At 34.4% G+C, this 27,003-nt stretch overlaps 1 protein-coding gene and 1 non-coding gene across 8 annotated transcripts in view; both read left to right on the top strand.

Annotated features, from left to right (window-relative positions):
- The window catches only part of LOC105466756 (WD repeat domain 17), a 116,309-nt gene that overhangs the window by 25,428 nt on the left and 63,878 nt on the right, over positions 1-27,003 (top strand). For 3 of the 7 annotated variants that reach the window (XM_071092809.1, XM_071092811.1, XM_071092810.1), the window contains 2 exons: positions 5,322-5,444; positions 23,653-23,781. In XM_071092809.1, the coding sequence (XP_070948910.1) occupies positions 5,379-5,444; positions 23,653-23,781 (195 nt within the window). In that variant the 5' untranslated portion in view covers positions 5,322-5,378. Of the gene's footprint in view, positions 1-5,321; positions 5,445-6,343; positions 6,504-23,652; positions 23,782-27,003 lie in introns of those variants that run through there. The other 4 variants (XM_071092815.1, XM_071092813.1, XM_071092814.1 and 1 more) reach the window with 2 other exon arrangements.
- LOC112424048 (small nucleolar RNA SNORA51) lies at positions 7,003-7,135 on the top strand. The gene has a single exon (XR_003014696.2). It is a non-coding gene; the product is annotated as a small nucleolar RNA SNORA51 (small nucleolar RNA).

The following is a 27,003-nucleotide window of genomic DNA, read 5'->3' as shown; positions in this document are numbered from 1 at the left end:
TTTTCTCCCCAACACATGCATCATTTGTAAGGGTGGACCATATGTTAGGCCACAGAATGTCTTTAAAAATTCAAAAAAGTTGAAATCATATGAAATATCTTTTCTGGTCACAATGGAATAAAACTAGAAATTAGTAACAAGAAAAACTTTGGAAACTCTATAAACACATGAATATCAAACAATATGCTCCTGAATGACCAGTGGGTTAATGGATAAATTAAAGAAATTGAAAATTTTTTGAGACAAATGAAAATGGAAACACAACATACCAAAACCTATGGGATATATGAAAAGTATTAAGAGAAACATTTACAGCAATAAATGCCTACATCAAAAAAGTAGAAAAACTTGAAGTAAACAAACTAATGATGCATCTTAAAGAACTATAAAAGCAAGAGCAAACCAAACTCAGAATTAGTAGAAGTAATATGAATCAGAGCAGAAATAAAAGAAATTGAAACAAATACAAAAGATCAATGAAGTGATAAGTTGGTTTTCAGAAAAGATAAATAAAATCAACAAACCATAAGCCAGACTAACAATAAAAAAAGACCTAAATAAATTCAGAGATGAAAAAAGAGTTATTACAACTGATACTACAGAAATTCAAAGGTTCATTAAAAATACTATTAGCAATTATAGGCCAATAAATTAGAAAACCTAGAAGAAATGGACATACAACCTACAAAGATTGAACCATGAAGAAATCCAAAACCTGAATAGACCAATAGCAAGTAATGATATCAAAATGATAATAAAAAGTCTCCCATCAAGGAAAAATTCAGAACACAATGGCCTTACTGCTGAATTTTACCAAACATTTAAAGAAAATCCAATACCAAATTTACTCAAATTATTCTATAAAATAGAGGAGGAAAGAACACTTCCAAACCCATTCTGTGAGGCCAGAATTACCCTAATACAAAACTAGACAAAGACACAACAAAAAAAGAAAATTAAAGGCCAATATTTCTGATGAATATTGATGCAAAAATATTCAACAAAATACTAGGAGACTGAATTCAACAGCATATTTAAAAAAGACCATTCATCAAGACCAAGTGGGATTTATCCTGGGGATGCAAGTATGGTTCAACATATGCAAATAAAATTATACATCATGTCAACAGGATGAAGTACAAAAACCATATGATCGTTTCAACTGATGCCGAAAAAGCATTTGGAAAATTCAGCGCTCCTTCATGATAAAAACCTTAAAAAAACTGGGTGTAGAAGGAACATAACATGACACAATAAAAGCCATATACATACTGAATGGGAAAAAACTGAAAGCCTTTCCTCAATATCTGGAACAAGACAAGGATGCTCATTTTTACCATTGTTATTCAACATAGTTTTGGAAATCCTGCTATAGCAATCAGACAGGGGAAAGGGATAAAGGGCATCCAAGTTGGAACAAAAGAAATCAAATTATCCTTGTTTGCAGAGGATATGATCTTATATTTACAAAAACCTAAAGACTCCACCAAAAAAAAAAATAGAACTGATAAATTCAGTAAAGTTGCAGAATCCAAAATCAACATACAAATATAAGCAGCATTTCTATATGCCAACAGTGAACAATCTGAAAAGGAAATCAAGGCTGGATGTGGTGGCTCACGCCTGTAATCCCAGCACTTTGGGAGGCCAAGGTGGGTGGATCACTAGAGGTCAAGAGTTCAAGACTAGCCTGGCTAACATGGTGAAATGCCATCTCTACTAAAAATACAAAAATTAGCCGAGTGTAGTGGCACATGCCTGTGATCCCAGCTACTTGGGAGGTTGAGGCATGAGAATTGCTTGAACCCGGGAGGTGGAGGTTGCACTGACCCCAGATTGTGCCTCTGCACTCCAGCCTGGGTAACAGAGTGAAACTGTGTCTAAAAAGAAAAATGTAGTCCCATTTATAACAGCTAGAAATAAAATAAAATACTTGGGAATAAACTTAACCAAAGAATTGAAAGAGTCTATAATGAAAACTGTAAAACATTGATGAAACTGAAGAGGACACAAAATGGAAAGATCTTCCGTGTTCAAGGATTGGAAGAATCAATATTATTAAAATGTCTCTACTACCCAAAACAATCTACACATTCAGTGCAATCCCCATCAAAATACCAATGACGTTCTTCACAGAAATGGAAATAATAATCCTGAAATTTATATGGAACCACAAAAGACCCAGAATAGCCAAAAGTCATCTGTGAAAAAAATGGAGAAATCACAGACTACTTGTGTGCTTGACTATTCAATGCCTGCAATAAGTTTTCTGACAATGAAAACTACTTTACTTCATTTTCTATTTTATTTTAATTAGTGATATTTAATATTTTATTTTTGTCATTTGTTTCTATCACTAATTTTAATAGGCAGTAAGAATTTTCTGACTAAAATAAGTTAAATGTGTGATTTTAATGAAATATCAATTAGACTCATGGACATAGATACAGGGATGCGAAGATGTGTAATAAATTTCCTCAAAAGTTTCTTCGTATCTCAGTTACTGCTGAGTGATCATGACATGCTTCCCATCTGAGGTCAGCTAAAGGTTTCAACTCTGCACCCCAGGGAGGGGTGAGAGTTAAAACCCATTTACCATTCTTATACTAAATGAACTAGATCCCACCTACTCTCATATAATCAAAATACCTGGAGTATAACAAAAAATATATGTTTTATGCAAGGTAACATTTTATCTGAGATTATACAATGTGAAATATCTTGCTTTTCTTATTCCTTGCAGCTATAATAAGTGGTGCTCATGGAAAAGTATCAGGACATAAGAAATAAGAACTATTATATGCTCTATGAATAAGGTATTTTATTTACACTGGATTTATAATAGTATAATAAAGACACACTTGGTGATGGCATGATTACAAAGTACTTTTACTGATTCAAGTTTTATGTTACTCTAAAACACCAAAAACAATTTCTTAAGTGATTTTGTTTAGCTGCTTCCCTACAAGGAATTGGATAGTAATCCCATTTTACTTAGATACATTTCCCTAGATCTTTTCCAAGTTTCAGTAATGTATGCCTTCAGTTCACGTGAAATATCACTAGGTGACCAACTTTTATAGCATTGCATGTGTCAATTCACTCAACACACATTTTGCATCTTCTATACAAAGATGATTAAGGCTTGGTCTTTTGGGGAACTCAAAATTTATATGTATACAAATAATCACTATCTAATACCTACAAATATAGATATGAAGGAGCACAGACAAGAGATTTGGAGGATTTGAGAAAGTCTTCAAAAGAAAGAGATACTTAATTTGAGTCTTGAAAAATCTGCAAGAGCTCACTACTCACAGGAAAAGGTGAAAGGGGCAGCCTGGGCAAAACATTTAAAAGCTTCCAGGCAAAAAGCCTTGAAAGCATAGAAAGACAACATGTATTTGGGAATTATATTGAAAGAAGAGAACAGTACAGGGCAGTACAGAACAGTACAGTGCATTTTTTAGTTTGTACAGGGCACAATGAAGGGTTTCATTAAAAGTAGTGGCATTAGTAATGAAGATAAGGCCCTTCTGAATAGACTTTTTCAAAGTGATTTGATAAGACTTGGTGATCAAATGTAGTAGTAGGGGGAGATGAGGTTGATGGAATAATCAAAGATGATTTGATATTTTCATCTCAGGTTACTATCTAGAATATAATGATAGTCATTGAAATGGAGAATGTAAGAGAAAGAATATTTGGGGTAGTAGAAAGGAAAACCTTACTTGAAAGAGATACATTAGGTTTTAAATATGTTAATATTTAGATTATCAAGTAAAGGGCTGAGAGATCTAGATTCAGCAGGTAGCTGGAAATGGAGTTTAGGAGCTTGGTATGGCCTGTAGGTTGTGTTATGGGAGACACACTGGAATCACTGAAGCAGAGACAAGGTCGGTAAAGTTGTTGGGCCTATATTAGATAAAAGTTCAAGCTAGGGTAAAAAAAGCTGATGGCAGGACTTAGATAAATAATTGCAACTCAAAGTATGATAAGCAAGAGACAACAATGAGGAGAGGACAAATACAGAGGATAGGATAAGGCAGGCGGTTAAAAACCTGAGCAGATAGGCAGAAACAATGGGCTTTGTGGAAACTAAAAGGGCAGGGCAGAATAGCCAAGGTAACAGATTCAAGGAAGTCACAAAATGTAAACAAATTAAGCAAGAGATTTTGCCAGTCCTGGAGCTTATTGCAGAAGCAAGAACCTATTCCCAAGCATTTTGACTTGAGGCTTCACTCAGATCTATTATTGAAAATACTTCTGAAGAGTAAGGAATCACATTAGAGATAAAGCTGTTCTCGAGTAGCTGCTGTGATAATTGTATTTCATACAAGTGTATCTTCCTATGCCAGAGCAAAATCTATCTTACTCTTTGGATATTGAAGAATGAAACACTCAAATTACAAAGACTGTAATTCTCTCTTTCCTCCCTCCCCTCCCCTCCTTCCTTCCCTCCTTCCTTCTTTTCCTTTGTTGCTTAATTCTCTTTTCATTATTTTACTCATTGTCTCTTTTTCTCTTCCCTTCCTTCCTTCTTTCCTCGCTTCCTACTGTCCATCCTTCATCCCTTTGTCCTTCCTTCCATTATTTTGTCTCTGATGAAGAAAAGATCACTTAGAACCTGTTGTATGTTGAGTTAAGCATCTAAACATTATAGAGGATATTTTGAAGTCCAAATATTTTCCAGTGTAGGAAGAAATATCTTACTTATCATGGCTAGTAAATATTTCCTTCTAAAAATGAGTAAAACTAAAATTAAATTACATTCATGTGATTTTGACTCTTGAACATATCAGCACTGTATTAAATGGTGTCTTTAAACTTTTTGATGTGGTTACATGGTTAGCAATTAACTTAAATGTGAAATGATTTAACTCTCAAGTATGGGGCTGGAAGCAAACAGAAATATAGGATTGGCTTTATCACTGTATACCTTTTAACTTAGAAAGCTTCAGTTCCTGAGGTTGAATATATAACTCATTTTCTGCTGCCCATTTTGTGATTTTTATGGATTCCTTATTTTTAACTTGGTAACTTTTATAAATCATTGAGCTATTTCTTATAAAAGTTAAATCTAAGATTGTTTTTTAAGAACGTAAACAGAAAGGTTAATAAAATATTTGATAATAGCATTCTCTGGTACTATCCAACAACATTATTATTGATTTTTTTCTTATTTTCTTATTTACTTGTAAATAATTAAAATTGTTTCAGCTGAAATATTTGTGCAGTTCTAGCCTTTTGTACTGAACATCATTTCACAAGGGAGATTTTGGTAAATCTTGTTTGGTTGAAACACATTGTTGTTACTTTAGGTGCTGTCTATTCTGATGCCGAGTTTCCAATTGCCTTGATTAAAGTGGAAACATTCTATGGCTTGGATGACTTACATTTCAAATTGGTTTGAGCAAGATGATTGGTATGAAGGACTGCAAAGAGTAAGATACATTTATTTGTAATTACGATTTCCTGCCATTTTTTTTTTCTGCTTTTCTTCTCATATAGTTCTATTTCTGCGTGATTTATATTGTGGAAATTTTTGCCTTGCAAAATTCTGAGCGTGAATAAGACACTTATTTGCTAGTTTTAAAGCAGAAGTAAGAATATAATAAGTGTAACTATATATTGAAGAAAGGGCGTTTTTTTCTATCCTAATTTCAGATGAGTTTGTAATGTTTTCAAATTATCTTAGGCTTTAAATATAAAATAACATTTTATATATTGAGATTAATATATGAAAATAGCAGTAATTTCAAGCAAGTCTTTCCCATAAAGAAAATCATTTAATGAAACAGAAGATAAATGTATGCTGATACTATTTATTATACAAATATTTTAAAAGGAAAATAAAACAATTCTGAAGAAGAGTGCCATGTTGCATGTGTTAAATTTTTAGGTAGTTAATTACATTTGAAAATAAACTGCATTGTTAGTGTGAAAACATTTACATAGTATTTTGAAAACAGTATTCTGACCTGTTATAACAATAATAGAAAAAATGCCTTTTAAAATGTACCTTGTCACATGGATTTATTCTAGAATAATATATGATTTCTCTTTGATTATTTTCACTTTTTAAATTTCTTGATTATTTAAATGAAGACAATTTGTGTATTTTTATTTTATTAATTAGTGAGACAAAAAAGCCAGAGTATATGCTATTTTACTAGATTTTTCACCACTGTTATTCAAGAGCATAGGCTGCCAAAGATATACAGTACTTTCTTTTTCTTGAGATTTCCATCCTAAGCACATTAATTACAGACATTTTCTCAGTATTACTTCTTTTTAGTTATAAATCCTCAACCATTTGAAGCCTTTTGTACTTTTTTTCCAGATACTTGTTTTGTAAGCTGTGAAAACATCTGGTAAACATTTCTGGAGCCAGTAAATATCTAACTCTGGAGAATAATCCTCATACTGTAAATCCTAAAGCATTCTTCAGAAAAGGAGTTGAGAGTTAATGAGCAGTTTGCCATCCTGAATTTCCATTTCAGGTATAAATGATGGAACTATTTTAGCTTATGAGTTTAATAGTAATACTCCAAGTCCCACTTACACACACACACAACACACACACACACACACACACACACACACGCACACACTGCCGGTATCCTTGTTTGTATTGTATGCAGGAATGGGAACTGATTTTAAGAAAAATGCTTTTTAATGAAACGTGTTTCCTTAAAATGACTTTGGAGCAGCTCATGGAGATTATGAGAATTCAAAATCTTTCCCTTCTTGCCCTTTATGCTACTATGGGCCTTTATAAATGAATGCCTGGTTTTGAAACGTATTAAAAGTGCAGCTGCTGTTAAAGTATAGAAATAGATTGACCCTAAAATTACTATCTTATTGTGAGTTTGAGCTCCTTCTGGCTTAAGTATTGACCAGCTCTCATACGTATGTAGATGGAAATGAAAGCTCCTATTCTGATTGAAAAAAATTGACACATGAATATTGACCTTAATTTCTTTCAGAAATCCAGCTTATGCCCTCCTGGTGTTTACCACAGGCTGTGTTCTTACACTGAGTGTATAGAAAGAGAAGGTAGAATAAACCTACCCCATATATGCTTCAGCCCAGGACCTGTGCCTGGTCTGTATTGTGAATGGGGGAAACATAGAATGGAAAAAAAATTCAGTGTATTATTTTTCATTTGTTATTTGTATATGCATATATATTTGTTATTTGTTATTTGTATATGCATATATATTACATATAATAAGCATTCAGCATAGCAGATTTTTAAAGCTGTTTTTTAGAATGTTCACAAGAAGAGGTAAGTTGTGTTTTTGAGTTAATAATTGTAAATTAGAAATGTAATGTTTAGAAAGTCACATACAAGTGCGAATTTGATTTTTAGAGCACTAAGTTGACGTTTGTATTTTGACATAATTACATAATTAGTATTTATGGCATGTGACTATGTTTATACAAACACATATATATGAACTTTAGTTTTATAATTTTTGTTATGATTATTTTATATCATAATAATCTTACATATTTAAAAGCGAGTTTTATTACCTGTGCCAAACTAATGTAGATATATCCTTATCGCTTTCTTTATTCACTTTGCGAAAAGCATCTTCACCATGTATTCCCTATTGAACCTAAGAATAAATTTAATATGATTATTTTTTGTGTATGTGTGTTTCATATGGTATGAGATTGAATCCAAAAATACAATTTGAGTTAAACAACAACAAAAAAATACATCATTGCAAAGGCTATAGTTGCCAGGCGACTGATGTTGTCAGTTCTATGTGGGGTGACACAATGCTCAGAGTTTCTTCCTAAATCCATTATAAATCTGCATTATTCAGTGAGCTACAGTGTTTAGTACTTCATTGGCAAAGTGTGTGTGTTGTTTCTGGGCCAAAAAGATTGTATATTCTGAAGCAACAAATCTTTGAAATAGACATGAAAATTCTTGAGTGGTTCACATATTAATGAAACATTCTAAAGTAAGGATAATAAAGACTTTGTAAAAGATTTATCTGCAATATATTACCTGTCTAAATATGTTTATTTACCTTTAAATGTGACATATTTTGTAGAATTTATATTTAAAATATAAATTTATATTTTGAAATGGACTTTCAGTGGACCATTTTCTGTTTTTAGTAATGCAGAATCATGATTGAGTAACAATTGATGCTGACTACAAAGATAACAAAAGGCTCTGGACATTTTGTTTCATCTCCTTGGCAATTGTAGATATAATTTAATTAAGACTGCATAATTATTGCATATCTTTTTTAGTCCTTTTGAAAAGAAATCTAGAAATTCACGTATTAGACTTTGCTTGAATACATAATTCAGACTTTAAATGCAATGATATTTATATATTCAATAATGTATGATATGCTTTTTATCTTTTATTTAGAATCATAGATTTTTTAAAATACCTATTGTTTTGAAATATCTATTTTGTTTTGAAATATCTATTCTGTTTGTCCTATTTATTATTTTAATATCTGGTTTAGCAAGTTATTCGACTCTGAATTTCAACAGGATTTAAGTTGTTGGATTGTAAGACCTGTAAAAGCTATTTAAGATCAAAGGTACACCAAATTTTATGTCAACATAGAAATGCTTGTATTATCTAATTTTGGAAACTAAAAAATAAGAAATCAAGATATACTCTTAGTTAAAGTCAAAATGTGTTGGCACAAATTTAGAACTTTCTTTTTGTTTTTAATAAATAAGCAGAGAAACTGCTGGTTTCTAGTTCAGGATGAAAGCAGCTTAGAAGTTGCTACTCCATTTTAACCAGTAAAAAATTGAACACTTTGAAAAATCAACAACTCTTCCTAGATCCACCTGAGAAGTAAGGGCACAAGGCAAATCACTGCCCTCAAAATGATTGAGGTAGAAATGCGGTTGCAGAGAATCACAACTTACCAGAGCAGAAATCAATTAGCAGAAACCAACCTGGGCTTCGCTGCCAGAGTAAGAAAATCTGAACTGTAACTGATAAATTGATGGAAGCACAATATGGTCAAGTCTGAGAGTTAAAAACTTCACAGGAACCCAGTAGTGGGAGTGGTGGGGCAGCTTTTGAACGTTTTACTTCCAGGAGCTCTAAACTGGTACTCTCAGTGAATATTAGAGAAGAATATCCTCTTGCTTCCAGCAGCCGGAGGGGAAAAGAAACCACTTAAATTACACTAGAGCATTCTGTTCTTTATTTTTAACCAACTTTTAAAATAATTCATATAAAATTATGGAGTACAAGTACAATTTTGTTACATGCATAGATTGCATAGTGATCAAATCAGGGCTTTTAGGGTATCCATCACCTGAATAATGTACATTGTACCATTCAGTAATTTCTCATCATCCACCCCTCTCACTCCTTCACACTTTGGAGTCACCCTTGTCTAACATTCCACTTTCGCGTCCATGTGTACACGTTTTTTTACTACCCACTTATGAATGAGAGCATGTGATATGTGACTCTTTGTGCGTGGCTTGTTTCCCTTAGGATAATGACCTCCAGCTCCATCCATGTTGCTGCAAAATACATGATTTTTGATGGCTGAATAGTATTCCACTGTGTATATATACTACATTTTTGTTATCCAGTCATCTGTTGATAGACACTTAAGTTGATTCTATAGCTTTGCTATTGCAGATAGTGCTGCAATAAACATATGAGTGCAGGTATCTTTTTGCTATAATGATTTATTTTCCTTTGGGTAGATACACAGTAGTAGGATTACTGGATCATATAATAGCTCTAATTTTACTTATTTGTGAAATTTCCACGCTGTTTCTCATAGAAGGTGTATTAATTTACATTTGCACCAACAGTGTATGAATTCTCTTTTCCCCACATCCTCACCAACATCTATTATTTCTATCTTTTTAGTAATAGGCACTCTGACTGGTGGAAGATTGTATCTTATTGTGGTTTTAATTTGCATTTCTCTTATGATCAGTGATGTTGAACATTTTTTCATATACCTCTTGGCCATTTGTATGTCTTCTTCAGAAAAATGTCTACTCATGTCCTTTGCCCAGTTTTTAATGGGATTATTTGTATTTTTGTTGTTGTCGAGTTATTTGGTTTCTTTGTATATTCTGGATATTAGTCCCTTGTTGGATGAATAGTTTGCAGATATTTCCCCTTTTCTGCAGGTTATGTGTTCTCTCTGTTGATTATTTCTTTTGTTGTGCAGGAGCTCTTTAGTTTAATTAAGTCCCATTTGTCTATTTTTGTTTTTGTTTGTGCTTTTGAGGTCATAGTATACATTCCTTGCCTAGATGAATGTCCATAAGAGTTTCCCCTAGGTTTTCTTCTAGTATTTTTATAGTTTCTGATCTTGCATTTAAGTCTTTAATACATCTTGATTTTTTTTTTATATGGTGATAGATATGGGTTTAGTTTTATTCTCCTGATTGTGGATGTCTAATTTTTCCAGCACTGTTTATTGAAAAGGGTGTTGTTTCCTCACTCTGTGTTCTTGTTGGCCTTGTTGAAAATCAATTCACTGTAGGTATGTGGCTTTATTTCTGGGATCTCTATTCTCTTCCATTGATCTATATGTCTATTTTTTATGCCAGTGCCATGCTATTTTGGTTACCATAGTCTTGTAATATAATTTAAAGTCAAGTAATGCATTGCCTCCAGCCTTATTCCTTTGGCTTTGGATTGCATAGGCTATTTGTGCTCTTGTTTGGTTCTGTATGAATTTTAGGATCATGGCATTCTGTTCTTAAGACCTAACCTCCAGAGAACCTATTTGTCCAGAGTGTAACACTCTAGAATTTCATAAGATCCTTACCTACCTGGGAGAAGGAAAATACCCAACACCAGCCCTTCCTCAGCCATTGTGTCGCACCTAAGCAGGGATGGGGGGACTAAGAAGCACTGGTCATGGGCACGTGACTGAGGCCTAATCATAGGACTTTATAATGCTCACTCTACCCCCACATCTTACCACTACATTACTAAAGGCCTGTTTACAGCATTTTCTTTTATGAAGTTCATCATGTACACCTCACAAAAATTTACATGATAAACAAAAAGGCAAAAAAATACAGTTTGAATAGACAGACAAAGCATCAGAACCAGAGTCAGATACAACAGAAATGTTGGTATTATCAGACAAGGAATTTAAAAAAAACTGCAATTAATTTGCTAATAGCTTTAATGGTAAAAGTAGACAACATGCAGGAACGGATTGAAGGAGAAAAAAGTTGGGAACTAACACTACCCAACTTAAAGAATTATTATATAGCTCCAATCAAAAAGATAGCTGTGGTATCTGCAAAAGGATAGACAAATAGATCAATGGAACAGAATAGAGAGCTTAGAAATAGACCCACATATATATACTCAACTGATATTTGATAAAGAAACAAAGGCAATACAGTGAAACTAAGATAGTCTTTTCAACAAATGAGGCTGGAATAACTGGATATACAATGTTGAAAAAAAGAATCTAGACACAGGCCTTATATATTTTACAAAAAATAACCCAAAATGCAACATAGGACTACATATAAAATGCAAAACTATGAAACTCGTAGAAGGTAACATAAAAGAAAACCTGGATGACTGTGGGTTTTGCTAGCACTTTTTAGATACAAAAGGTATGTTCTATGAAATAAATAATTGATAAGTTGGACTTTATTAAAATGAAAATCTTCAATTTTAACAATATCAACAGAATAAGAAGGCAAGGCACAGAATGGAAGAAAATATTTGCAAAAGACACATCTGCTAAAGATCTGTTATCCAAAATATACAAATAATTCATATAACTCAGTAACTAGAAGATGGAACAGCCTGGTTTTAAAGTGGGCAAAAGAGCTGAACAGATATCTCACCAAAGCATATATATACATGACCAGTGAGCATGTGAAAAGATGTTCAACATCATTTGTCTTTGGGAATTGCAAATTAAATCAATTAGATACCACCTCATATCTATTAGAATGGCTAATATCCAAACACCAGATGCTGGCAAGGATGTGGAGCAACAGAAACTCTCATTTCTAATGGGAATACAAAATGACACAGACCTTATGGAAGACAGTTTGATGGGTCCTTACAAAGCTAAACATATTCTTATTATATGGTCCAGCAAAAAAGCTGTGTCCACCCAAAAACCTGCACATGGATGTTTATAGCAGCTTTAAGCATAATTGCTAAAACATGGAAGCAACAAGTATGTCCTTCAGTATACTGGTTAATAAATAAACTGCGCTACATCTAGATAGATAAATATTATTCTACACTAAAAAGCAATTAGCCATTAAGCCATGAAAGGCACTAGAAATCTCTCTCCCCACCTAGACAACAATTGCACCGGTACAGTCTGTCTGATGTAATTATTTTGTAATACCAGAATCTGTGAAGGCTTGCAACTTTCAGGGGAAGGCTTGGATGATAAATTGAAGTTAGTAAGTTTTAGTTCCCAGCACAGTGGCAGCTACTCATCCCTCACCTCAAGCTCCAGGGCAGACAACTGAGCATATACTCCAGAAGTATCTTGCAAGCAGCTTATTTGCACCAGGGTAGAAAAAAAAGCACTCTGTCCTTTGTATATCAGGAATCTACTGCTTCTGATCACAGAAGTGCAGACAAAGAGGTGGGCAGCCATTGTTATTGCACCTACCTCCACTGTTACAATCTCCTTCCGCTCCAGCTGAAGTGATTTCAAGGGGACTTAAAGGGCTGAATCCCTTAATTTTTTTCTTTTCACCCTTTTGAGAGCCAGCAATTAAAGCCTATGCAATTCAAAAGCAACTGCCTATACAAACAAAATTAGGAAGTTACTGTGCATGAACAGAAAAAGACACAAGTTCAGAATAACCCTGAGAAGTCCTTATGTTTATACCTGAGGATGATCCTTGGCACAGACACAGCCCACAACAATTGAAAACAAAAATAACAAGTGAAAACAAAAATAGCAAATCCTGAGGAAGGAGGAGACTCTGATTTCCAGAGTTACCATATTACTAGATTCAAGTGTCCAGTGTTCAACAGAAAGCCACAAGCCCTAAAAAGAAACAGAAAATTATGGCTCTTTCAGTGGAAAAAAAATAAACAGATGCTTTTTGAAAGAGACCTGATGAAAGATCTACTAGACAAAGACTTTAAAACAACTGTTTTGGGATGCTTAAAAACTAAAAGGAGATATGGAGAAAGTCAAGAAAACAATATTTGAACAAAATGGAGATAATAAAGAGATAGAAAACCAGAAAAAGAATTGTAGGCCTGAAAAATATAATAACTTAAGTAAAATAGAAGAATTCAGAGACATTTAAGAAGAAATTATTGGCAAATATGAAGATAAGACAATAGAAAATATTGAGTCTAAGGAACAGAAAGAGATTGAAGAGAAGTAAGCAAAACTGAAGGGACATAAAGGACACTATGAAGCCCAACAATATGCACTCATGTGTGAGTACCAAAGGGGAAGAGAGAGAGATGGAAGAGAAGAAAGAATATTTGAAGAAATAATGGCAGAAAACTCCTCAAATTTGATGAAAAACATGAAGTAAATTTCCAAGAGTTTCAGCAAACTCCAAGAATTTGAGCTGAAACAGACCCACAATGGAGACACATCATAATCAAATCTTGAAAAACAGAGTGAATCTTGAAATCAATAAGAAAGAAGTGATTAACACATACGTACAGGGATCCTCAATAGTATAAACAACAGATTTCTGATATGAAACTTTGGAGACTGGAAGGAAATGGGCCAATATATTTAAAGTGCTAAAAGAAAAAAAATGTCAACCAAGTATCTTTTATCGTGCAAAACTGTCTTTCAGAAGTGAGGGAGAAATTAATACATTTCCCAGTAAGCAAAAACTGAGGGAGTTCATTATCTTTAAACCTGCTTTGGAAGAAATGCTCAAGGAAGTTCTGCAGGGTGAAATGAAATGTCTCTAGACAGTAACTCAAAGCCATATGAAAAAATAAAGATCTCAATAAAGGTAAATACATGGACAATTGTAAGTGCTAGTATTTGGAAACAGTGGTGTGGAATGCTATTGTTTGTCTTCATCATCATTTAAACAAATAAAATATTTTAAAAATTCTTAGTATACAAGTAGTATTATTGTAACTTTGGTTGGTGATTCCACATTTTGTCTTCTCTTACTTTAAGAAACTAATGTATTTAAAATAATTAATTTGTTTGTGTTTCAGGCCACACAATATATAAAGATGTAATATTTTGGCATCAACAACTTAAAGGTGTGGGGTTGGAGTTTTAAAAGAGCTCAGGTTTTGCATGTAATTGAAGCTAATTTGGAATAAATTTAAATTAGAGTCTTGTAACTTTAGCATGTTAAGTTTAATCTCCATGGTAGCCACAAAGAAAATAACTATAGGATATACACAGAAGAAAATGAGAAAGGAATTCAAAGTTTCACTGCAAAAATTAACTTTTAAACACAAAAGGCAAAAGTGTTGCAGGAAATGAGGACAAAAAAGCTATGAAGCATATTGGAAATGAATAGCAAAATGACAGAAGTAAGTCCTTTATCAGAAATTACTGTAAATGTAAATGGATATTAAGCTTTTCAAACAAAAGACAGAGATTGGCAGAATCGATTTTTAAAAAGATCCATCTATTAAAGACTTAAATGTTAGACCTAAAACCATAAAAACCCTAGAACAAAATCTAGGCAATACCATTCAGGACATAGGCAAAGGCAAGGACTTCATGTCAAAAACACCAAAAGCAATGGTAACAAAAGCCAAAATTGACAAATGGGATCTAATTAAACTAAAGAGCTTCTGCACAGCAAAAGAAACTACCATCAGAGTGAACAGGCAACCTAGAGAATGGGAGAAAATTTTTGCAATCTACTCATCTGACAAAGGGCTAATATCCAGCATCTACCAAGAACTCAAACAAATTTACAAGAAAAAAACCAGACAACCCCATCAAAAAGTGGGCAAAGGATATGAACAGACACTTCTAAAAAGAAGACATTTATGCAGTCAACAGACACATGAAAAAAATACTCATCATCACTAGCCATCAGAGAAATTCAAATCAAAACCACAATGAGATACCATCTCACACCAGTTAGAATGACGTTCATTAAAAAGTCAGGAAACAACAACAGGTGCTGGAGAGGATGTGGAGAAATAGGAACACTTTTACACTGTTGGTGGGACTGTAAACTAGTTCAACCATTGTGGAAGATAGTGTGGCGATTCCTCAAGGATCTAGAACTAGAAATACCATTTGACCCAGCCATCCCATTACTGGGTATATGCCCAAAGGATTATAAATCATGCTGCTATAAAGACACATGCACACGTATGTTTATTGCAGTACTATTCACAATAGCAAAGACTTGGAACCAACCCAAATGTCTATCAATGATAGATTGGATTAAGAAAATGTTACACATATACACCATGGAATACTATGCAGCCATAAAAAAGATTGAGTTCATGTCCTTTGTAGGGACATGGATGAAGCTGGAAACCATCTTTCTTAGCAAACTATCGCAAAGACAAAAAACCAAACACCGCATGTTCTCACTTATAGGTGGGAATTGAACAATGAGAACACTTGGACATAGGAAGGGTAACATCACACACTGGGGCCTGTCGTGGGGTGGGGGGAGGGGGAGGGATAGCATTAGGAGATATACTTCATGTAAATGACGAGTTAATGGGTGCAGTACACCAACATGGCGCATGTATACATATGCAACAAACCTGCACGTTGTGCACATGTACCCTAGAACTTAAAGCATAACAATAAAAAATACAAAGTCCATCTATATGCTGTCTACAGTTGATTCATTTGAGATCCAAAGACACAAATAAATTGGAAGTAAAAGGATGGAAAAATTTTTTTCCATGCATAGAGTAGCAAAAAGAAAGCAGGCATGCCTATATTAATATTAGATGAAATTGATTTTTAATCAAAAAAGTTCAGAAAAGTCAAAGAAGGACACTATATATCAATAAAGTTTCAATGCAGCAAAATAGAACAATTACAATCATTTATACACCCAAAAAACACCATCAAAATATATGAAGCAAAAACTAACTGAATTGAAGGGATAGATAGTTCTACAATAATAGTTGTATAAGTCAGTACCCCGTTCTCAATAATGAATACATCAGACAAGGAAATAAGCAAGGAAACTGAGGACTCAAACAATATATTAATCCAACTGGATCTAACAGACATATACAGAACACCCTACTCCATAACTGCATACACATTCTTCTCAAGTGCACATGCGACATTTTCCAGGATGGGCAATATGTTTGTCCAAATATTAAGCCTCAATAGATTTTAAAAAGTAGTTATCATACATTGTGTCTTCTCTGAACACTGCAAGATAAAGTTAGAAATTAATAACAGAAAGAGAACTGAAAAATTCACGAATTTATGGACATTAACACACTCTCAAACAACCAATGGATGAAAGAAGAAATCACAAGGAAAAGTAGAGAACTCTTAGAGATGAGTGACACAAAAACACAACATACCAAAACTTATGGGATGCAGTAGAATCAATGCCAGAGGGAAAATTTGTAGCCATAAATAATTTCATTAAAGCATTTATAAGATCTCAAATTAGCAACCTATTTTTACAACTTAAGGAACTAACAAAATAATAAACTAAACTCAAAACTAGAATGAAAGATATCATATCCAAGCAGAGATAAATGAAATAGAGAATAGAAAAAAAAATAGAGAAAAAGATCAACAAAATTGTCAAACCTGTAGCTGGATAGACTAAGAAAAAGAGAGAAGACTCAAATTATTAAAATCACAAAAATTGGAACATCTCTACAGATTATAAAGAAATTAAAAACATTATAAGACAGTAGTAGGAACAATTGCACACCAACTAATTTGATAACCTAGATGAAACGGGCAAATGCAAGAATTTTAAAAAGCCGTCCTAAAATTGATATAGAAACTCAAGAGACCCTGAATAACAAACCTGAAGGACTCACATTTTCTGATTTCAAAACTGTTGCAATACTGCAGTAATCAAAACAGTGTCATACCAGCAGAAAGGCAGGTACATAGGCCAATGGAATAGAATAGAGACTTCAGAACTATCCCCTTACATATATGACCAAATATCATTTGACAAGAGTGGCAATATCATTCAATGCAGAAAGGCCAGTCTTAACATATGATGCTGGGAAAACGAAATATCCAGATGCCAAAAATGAAATTGGACTCTTACCTAACACCATATAAAAAATTAAAATGGATCAAAGACACTAAATTTAAGACCAATATCTATAAAGCTTTTAGAAGAAAACAGAGGGCAAAAGCTTCACAACATTGGATTTGACAGCAATGTCTAGAATATGATACCAAAGGCACAGGCATCAAAAGCACAAAACATGCAAATTGGATTTCATGAAAATTAAAAATTCTGTGCATCAAAAGAAAAACACTGGCCAGGCATGGTGACTCACATCTGTGATCCCAGCACTTCGGGAGGCTGAGGCAGGATGATCACTTGAGGCCAGGAGTTCGAGACCAACCTGTGCAGCATGGTGAGACTGTTTCAACAACAGCAGAAAATAGCCAGGCATAACGGTGCATGCCTGTAGGCCTAGCTACTTGGGAGTCTGAGGCAGCAGGATCACTTGAGCCTAGGAGTTTGGGGTTGCAGTGAACTATGATCATGCCACTACACTCCAGAAAGAAACCTGTCTGTAGAAAAATAAAAAGAAGAAGAAGAAAAGAAAAACCCTGTCAACAGTAAATGGACAGCAACCCACACAATGAAGAAAATATTTGTAAATCACATATCTGATATAGAATTAATATCGCAAATACAGGAAGAACTCCTAAAACTTAACAATTACAAAGAAACGTGATTTACCTGGTTGAAAAATGGACAAGATACCTAAATAGATGTTTCACCAAAGATGTTACAGAAATGACTGATAAGCACATGAAAAGATGCTCAACATTATTAATCTTCAGGGAAATGCAAATCAAAAGAACAATAAAACACCATTTCACACCAATTAGAATGGCTACTATCAAGAAAATAGTACCTATTGGTCAGGATGTGGAGTTATCCAAACACTTGTGCCCTGTTTGTTGTAATGTAAAATGGAATTGCTGCTGTGGAAAACAGTATGGTAGTTTTGCAAAAAAGTAAAAATAAAATGATTATTTGATGTAATATCCCACTTCTGCATGTAAATCCCCCAAAATTGAAAGCAGGGTGTGAAAGAGATATTTGTACATACATTTTCATTGCAGCATTTTTTTTTTGTAATAGCTAAAACATGGAAGCAATCCAGGTGACAATTCATAGACACATGGATAAGCAAATATGGCATATGTGCACAATGGAATATTATTCACCTTTAAATCAGAAGGAAATTCTGACATACACTACAACAGGGATGAAATTTGAGGACATTATGTATTCAAGTCCTTTGCCCGTTTTTGAATCAGATAAATCATGTTTCTTTGTCATTGTTGAGTTTTGGGAATTCTCCCTATATTTGGGATATTAATCCCTTATCAGATATGTGGTTTACAAATATTTTCTCCCATTCTTTGGGTACTATTAATAGTGTTTTTCCCTTCCTTCCTTTTTTCCTTCCTTCCTCCCTCCCTCCCTTCTTCCTCCTGCCCTCCCTGCTTGCCTCCCTCTCCCCCACCCCCACAGACAGGGTCTCTATCACCCAGGCTGGAGTGCAGTGGCACGGTCATAGTTCACTGCAACCTCACACTCCTGGTTGCACATTATGAATTGTACATTTAAAAGTGGTTAAGAAGTTAGATTTTATGTTATGCGTATTTTACCAAAATAAAAAATGGAGAAAAAAAAAGAAATGAGCTCTCAAGCCATGAAAAGACATGAAGGCAAACTAAATGCGAATTACTAACTGAAAGAAGGCAGTCTGTAAAGGCTACATACTCTATGGTTCCAACTGTATGACTTTGTGGGAAGGCAAAACTATGGAAACATTGAAAGATTAGTTGTTGCCAGGAATTGAAGGGGGGTAGGGTGGATGAATAGGCAGAGCACAAAGGACTTTTTTTTTTTTTTTTTTGTCGCCCAGCCTGGAGTGCAGTGGCACAGTCTCGGCTCACTGCAACCTCTGCCTCCTGGATTCAAGAAATTCTCTGCCTCAGCCTCCCAAGTAGCTGGGATTACAGGCACCCACCACCACGCCCGGCTAATTTTTTGTATTTTTAGTAGAGATGGGGTTTCACCATCTTGGCCAGGCTGGTCTTGAACTCCTGACCTCGTGATCCACCCACCTCGGCCTCCCAAAGTGCTGGGATTACAGGCGTAAGCCACCGCGCCCAGCCAGCACAAAAGACTTTTTAGAGCAGTGAAGCTATCCTTGCCCATACTGTAATGGTGGATACATATCATTACACATTTGTGAAAACCTGTATGATGGAGAACATCAAGAATAAGCCCTAATGTAAACTGTGGGCTTTGGGTGATAATGATGTGTCAATATAGGCTCATCAGTTTTAACATGTGCCATCTGATGCTGAGTGTTGATAGTGGGGAAACTCGTGTTATGTGGTGGGGGGAGGCTATGAGGGGCATATGGGAACTCTCTACTTTTTGCTCAATTTTGCTGTTTTTCTAGGAATTGTTTGTTAATTATGAAAAATGTGAAAAAAAAGTTACCAAAAAGTGAAAATTTTAAAATGACTTTTATTTATGTATTTGTCTATTTGAGACTTGCTCTGTCTCCCAGGCTAGAGTGCAGTGGTGCGATCACAGTTTACTGCAACCTGCACCTCTCAGGCTAAAGCAATCCTCCCACCTCAGCTTCCCAAGTAGCTAGGGCTACAAGTGCGCACCACCACCCCTGGCTAATTTTTGTATTTTTGTAGAGATAGGATCTCCTTATGTTGCCCAGACTCGTCTTGAACTCCTGGGTTCAAGCGATCCACCCATCTTGGCCTCCCAAAGTGCTGGGGGATTACAGGCATGAGCCACTGTGCTTGGCCAAATGACTTCATTTTAATTGTGTGTTTAAAGTTTTTTCTTTAGTTATGTTTCTTTTCCAAATATAAATTCAGTATTTGGTTAAACAGAAATCAAAAGACATTTTTACTTAGATGCAAATGTTATAAATAGTAATTTTAAAGATCTCCACATAATCTCCATAAGTCAATGTAACTCACAATGTGGCTGAAATAATGTACATTTTCAGTGAAAGATACTGTAATATTACTAAGGGTAAAAAAAAAAGAAATGTATATATTTTTAATTTACCCTGGATGCTAATGTTTGAGGAAATACAGGTGTCATTAGAGGAGGAGGAAAGTTTCTGAATACATAAAAGCACTCAAGATTGGTAGCGCTGTTACTTTATCATGCCAGCTTATACTTCAAGTAATTTATTTATTTTGTTTTTCTAAATCTATCACTAATTCTGCTCGGATAAGGGGATTTAATGAGATGAAGACAGAAAGAATTGGAGAAGAATGGAAGAGGAGATGAGAAGAAAGTAGATCCTTTTCAGAAGTGAAAATATGAAGTAGAAAAGATAAAATGAAGAACATAGTTTTGTAAATAAATATGAGTTAGTGATCTATGGGAGAAAACTTAACCATTTAAAATTTACTAATTGCTGAGCATTAAATGAATTGGATTAAGAGTTGGAAGGTTCAGGGTATACACTGAACAAGCATCTATAAGACTTGAGATGTAGATCAGCTGTGTATATATTTATGCGTGTAAGTTTTGTATGTGTGATATTTTACATGTTGTGGTTTTGACATTAGCATATGCGAAGCTTTTGAGCAGCGTAAATTAAATATTCACTATGCAATATATTAGTCACGTAAAACCAAATTTATTATAGCTCTCAGTTTCTACTTAACTTTCCAAACCAAAATATTTAAGATTATAATCACTACTTACATTTTTTCCTCATTTAAAAATCAGATACGAAAGTGACAATAGTTAAAAATTGAATTTGCCTGGTATAACTTTGTGGTAGTGTAAATGGAAGATTGTCTCTCATATTAGGAGCTCCTATCTTTATTTTTAGACCAGTATTTTAGACCATATTGAAAAGATAGCTAATAATGGCTTGGATTCTACCTTTAGAAAGTATTTTTTGTCACTAATTTCGTTTTTGAATGTCATTTATTAGATAAGCACATAGTTTAATACTCTGTGCAGAGGTGCTTTTTTGCCTTAGTATGATTTTCTTATGAGTTTTCATTATGATCACAGACTTACAGCCTTACCACTTATTGTCTGTTCTGTGGTATCTTGGAGGTATTCAGCGTTTACAGATAGATTCATAGCATTTTTTTTATGTGAGAGGAATCTGACAGAAAATATAGTTCAGAAGCTGTATTTTAGATACAAGAAATGGAGACGTAAGGTTTAATGCTTGACTCCAACTCTCACTCTACGCCTGGTGTAAAGCTTGGTATAATTCCTTATTTCCTGCCCAGGCCTGCTTCTGCTGCACTACTTTGTCTGCATCTTTGGGGTTGTCTATTCCAACATTCTCTGTCCTGCCACATAAACCGTTTTTATTCAGATACTTTTCAGCTTCTTTCTGCCCCGTCCTAACAGTGAACAGTATTGTTAACCCAGCTTGTATACCTGTCTTATGCACCTCAAATAGATTTTGTGAGGATGAAGAGTCGATGTAAAAACTGAAGTTCTATGACACAGGTCACAACCCTTCCTTTATTGGCCCATAGTGTTTTAAATTCAAATGGGATGCCTTGAATGAATTGCCAGTATTCAAAAATGGATACATTTCACATAAAAAAATCAGAGTGAACAGGCAACCTACAGAATGGGAGAAAATTTTTGCAATCTACTCGTCTGACAAAGGGCTAATATCCAGAACCTACAAAGAATCAAACAAATTTACAAGAAAAAAACAAACAACCCCATCAAAAAGTGGGCAAAGGATGTGAACAGACAGTTCTCAAAAGAAGACATTCATACAGCCAACAGACACATGAAAAAATGCTCATGATCACTGACCATCAGAGAAATGCAAATCAAAACCACAATGAGATACCATCTCACACCAGTTAGAATAGCAATCATTAAAAAGTCAGGAAACAACAGGTGCTAGAGAGGATGTGGAGAAATAGGAACACTTTTACACTGTTGGTGGGATTGTAAACTAGTTCAACCATTATGGAAAACAGTATGGCGATTCCTCAAGGATCTAGAACTAGAAATACCATATGACCCAGCCATCCCATTACTGGGTATATACCCAAAGGATTATAAATCATGCTGCTATAAAGACACATGCACACGTATGTTTATTGCGGCACTATTCACAATAGCAAAGACTTGGAATCAACCCAGATGTCTATCAGTGACAGACTGGATTAAGAAAATGTGGCACATAGACACCATGGAATACTATGCAGCCATAAAAAAGGATGAGTTTGTGTCTTTTGAAGGGACATGGATGCAGCTGGAAACCATCATTCTTAGCAAACTATCACAAGAACAGAAAACCAAACACCGCATGTTCTCACTCATAGGTGGGAACTGAACAATGAGATCACTTGGACTCGGGAAGGGGAACATCATACACCGGGGCCTATCATGGGGAGGGGGGAGGGGGGAGGGATTGCACTGGGAGTTATATCTGATGTAAATGACGAGTTGATGGGTGCTGACGAGTTGATGGGTGCAGCACAGCAACATGGCACAAGTATACATATGTAACAAACCTGCACGTTATGCACATGTACCCTAGAACTTAAAGTATAATAATAAAAAAAAAAGAATGTAAAGCCAATAAAGTCACTTTGAAATGTTGGAAAAAAAAAAGGAGGACCCTGCAAAAAAAAAAAAAAAAAGAATTAGGTTGGTGCAAAATTACTGTTTCCACAATTACTTTTGCACCAACCTAATACTTAGAACAGTGTCTTGCACATAGCAAGATCATAATAAATGTCAACCACTAGAATAAAAAAAAAAAATCTGGATATTTCAGTTTTTCTAGGAAGTTCCATAAATCTTGCAACATGGGATGATGGCCTTCTTCAGTGATACTATTAATACAGCATGTGCAATTTCTGTATCACTGCTTATGCGTTTCTCAGCCCTTGGCCAAATATCAGCTGTTGTTCCTTCGTTATGGTATCTCCTGCTTTCCTCATTTAAATTAGTTGCCTTAGGCTGGGCGCCGTGGCTCACGCCTGTAATCCCAGCACTTTGGGAGGCTGAGGCAGGCGGATCACAAGGTCAGGAGATCAAGACCATCCTGGCTAACACAGTGAAACCCCGTCTCTACTAAAAATAGAAAAATTAGCCAGATGTGGTGGCGGGCACCTGAAATCACAGCTACTCAAGGAGGCTGAGACAGGAGAATGGTGTGAACCCAGGAGGTGGAGCTTGCAGTGAGCCGAGACCTTGCCACTGCACTCCAGCCTGGGTGACAGAGCAAGATTCTGTCTCAAAAAAAATAAAAAATAAATAAATAAATAAATTGCCTCGATGTCTGCAGACATTTAGGGAGTTCACTACTGTTCTCTGAAAATAAAAGTCAAAATTAACAGTACTAGTAAAATGTTTTTCAGGGCATAAAGGTAAGGGTTGGGGAAGACAGACATAAAACAATGAGGAAGTTTATCAATAATGAAAATCACTGACATGTCTTCAAATTTGTTTTTCAAGGCAAATATGTCCCAGGTAAGGCAAGTGGGATTGCTGGCTGCTGGATGTCAGCCGTGGAACAAGGATGTGTGTGCCGCCGGCGGAGATAGGTTTGCGTATTGTGCGACTCTGGCTATCTATATTTATCAGGTAAAATAATGGTAATTCTTTTCCATTTTAAATTATGTCAGGTAAAATTAATATTTAATGAATACATATTTTAAGTCCTTGTTACATGAAAAACATAATGCTATAATTTCATTTATATTTCTATTTTTAAAGTTTTGCGATTTATACCATATAGGTTTTAAAAGTTAAACCTTTAGAAAACACATTATTAAATTATTAGTAACTTTGATATAAGAAAATTCTTTTATCAGTTGAGAAATGTGGGTAGTCCATTAGAGATCATTATAGTAAAATTAGGACAGATATATTTTGAGATATTATTGGGAGAAAAATTCATATAACTATTTTTTTCATGTCCTAGCTCCATTCAGATACCCCTTATCAGTTCATAATTTATAGAGCCAAAAACCGCCTGAATTTCTTCATATAGAAGTGCCACAAGCATGTTAAATCAAAGTCCAGTCTTTCTCCTTAAATTCAAAGTCAGTATCTGAGTGTCACCAGCTAACCATTCATCTAAACCAGAAATGTGATAGTTATCTTTGACTCCCTCTTCCACTCACATCCTGTGCCCTTGGTAGCCAAGAGTGATTCTAATATGTTCCTGATATCTTTCTCACCTGAACTATTATAATAATCTCTTAATAGTCGCTATTTTTACTTTGGCTCCCACTAATTTTTTGTTCAGTGTAATCAGTTATCTGTAATGCAAATCTAAATTTTAAAGCTTTCAGTTGCTACTTATTCCCTAATAGTAACATCTAAACTTCGTAGTACGGCATTCAAATGCTTTTGTGATCTTCCTGCCTCTCTCTTACTCTGTGTTCCAGGTCTACCAAACCAATTACATTTTTCTAAGACATCTCAGTCTTTCATATCTTGCCTTCGCTTACACTAATTTTTCAGTTTGCTTACATTGCCTGTCTAGAGAACACTTTCTCATCTTTCAAATCTCAGCTGCTGTATGAACTCTTTTCCATATTCTATTTTCCCCTCTTTCTTAGTAGTAACGGACCTCATAAAAAGCCTCTCTACATGCTTTCATTTATTAGAAGTGAGTCTTTCCCATCTTTTAATTCTCAAATTTTTGCACACTTTCTGGCACTTAGAAGACATTCATTACTTGTCTTAAAAGAATGGGTTTAAGGAAAGAATCTTGAAACTCCAACTTACTTCGGTTAAGACTCAGAATAACTTGTTTTATTCTAGAGCAAAAATTCTTTTCATTACTACATATTCATTACTAATTGTATTCTGCTTTATTGAAAATTTAAGAAATAATAGCATTAATGTATAAAACAATCAGTTTTCCACAATATAGAGTAAGATTTTAAGTGGTCTATTTCTTAAAATGTAGAAATATCTAGCAAACAAAATGTAACTTCAATGAAACTCACACTCCTTCATTTTCACACCCTTCATACACAACACAGCAGCAAGACTTCTAAATGCCTCTTTTGTTCTCCCATCTACCTCCTTTACACTCTTCATATAATACCAGGCTTCTCACTCCCAAATCCCTCCTACACAATTTCTCTCCTAATCCTAAGTCCCTGTCTTGTATTTTATTTCCTCCTCAAAGAAGAGAAAGTTATCAAGCAAGTCAAACTATTCGTCTGAGGTAAGGATGGTAAAGAAACTCAGTGGGTGAAACCAAAACTAAATTTTTTCAAGTTTCTATATCTTAAATTTATGATGACATTTTATGATGAATATTTAAAAATATCGAGATAAAATTATTAATATAAACAATGTACATGAAAGTTGTCATGTCATTAAGGACTGAAACAAACAAAAATTATCCTAATTTAGAAGGTGATGCAAATAAACTTAGGAGACAGTTCATTACAGTGTCCACTATAAAACCTAGTTTCAAAGTATGCCAATAGAAAATTATATTATTAAATGGTGACATTAATATGAAATTTATGTTAATATGTATTGTTTTAAATATTATCATCTCAATTAAAGTGCTTTGAAAATTATGCTACGTAAATATAACATGATACAATTATTTTCGGAGGAAATATTTATTAAATAACACCTAGCACTAATGCATAGTCAAAGTCTGATAATCGGTCACACTATATTTTTCTGAATGATTAAATGATAATGGGAAATGGTATTAGAATTTTTCCTTAACTGTTGTTTTGTAATGCACTAATATGCTAATGTACCCTAAAAATAGAGTAATTTATGGTCAATCTCAATGTAATAGTACAGTTTAATATTACTGAATTGTAAATATCATAAGAACGCATTAGTAGATTAATTCTTGCAAATAGTTCATTGTTCTCTAGTGTGCTCACAGTTACTATATAGATAATTTGTATGGCAATGTCAATGAAGGTCACTCATATGCCACGTAGCTTCTTCACACATTTACTATATTAATAGAGTCTTCTATTAATTTCTAACTTATATAGTAGGGCTTTTCTTTTGGATACATTAGATATCCTCACTGTATCTACCATAGGTGACTTAAATTTCTGAATAATTTGAAACTTAAAATCCTATTTATTTCTAAAGGTATAGAAAACACAATTATGTATTTAAGTAAGTCAACTTAAAATTGCTATTGCTGCAGTGCTAATCAGATGAAAACTCCATTGGTAATGGGTTATCTTTAATAATGTTTTAATCCAGAGTTGTCCAAGAATAGCTGAAGTTATAGAAAGAGAGAGAAGTTATAGAATAGAAAGCCTTAGGAAATACTTATGTGATTAGTCAAAAATTTTACATACAATGTTCACTGCAGCATTATCTGTGATGGCAGACATTAAGTTACTTAGATGTTAAACAGATCATAAGTGTTTATTCTTTCAATAATATTAACGGAATATCTTCAATTAACCAAGCCTTACTGTGTACCAGGATTGCAACTATGAAGAAACAGGCAAAGTCTTTTTATGGAACTTATATTCTTGTAAAGTGTAAGGAAAGGTGATAAGATAAGTAAACAAATAGGTAAAATTTTCAGAAAAAAGTGTTCTACAGAGGCTGAAAAAACAGGTATAATAAGATAGTCATGGGATAGGTTCTCGGAAAAGTTATGAATTAAGATAACATGGTCAGAAAACATGTCTCAGAAGAGGTTCGTTTAAACTCAGACCTCAATAGGAGAATGAGGCCGGGCACGGTGGCTCACGCCTGTAATCCCAGCACTTTGGGAGGCTGAGATGGGCAGATCACGAGGTCAGGAGATCGAGACCATCCTGGCTAACACGGTGAAACCCCGTCTCT

Source organism: Macaca nemestrina, chromosome 3 (genome assembly GCF_043159975.1).
Source record: "Macaca nemestrina isolate mMacNem1 chromosome 3, mMacNem.hap1, whole genome shotgun sequence".
NCBI lineage: Eukaryota > Metazoa > Chordata > Mammalia > Primates > Cercopithecidae > Macaca > Macaca nemestrina.
This window is presented reverse-complemented; position numbering and strand designations above follow the sequence as displayed.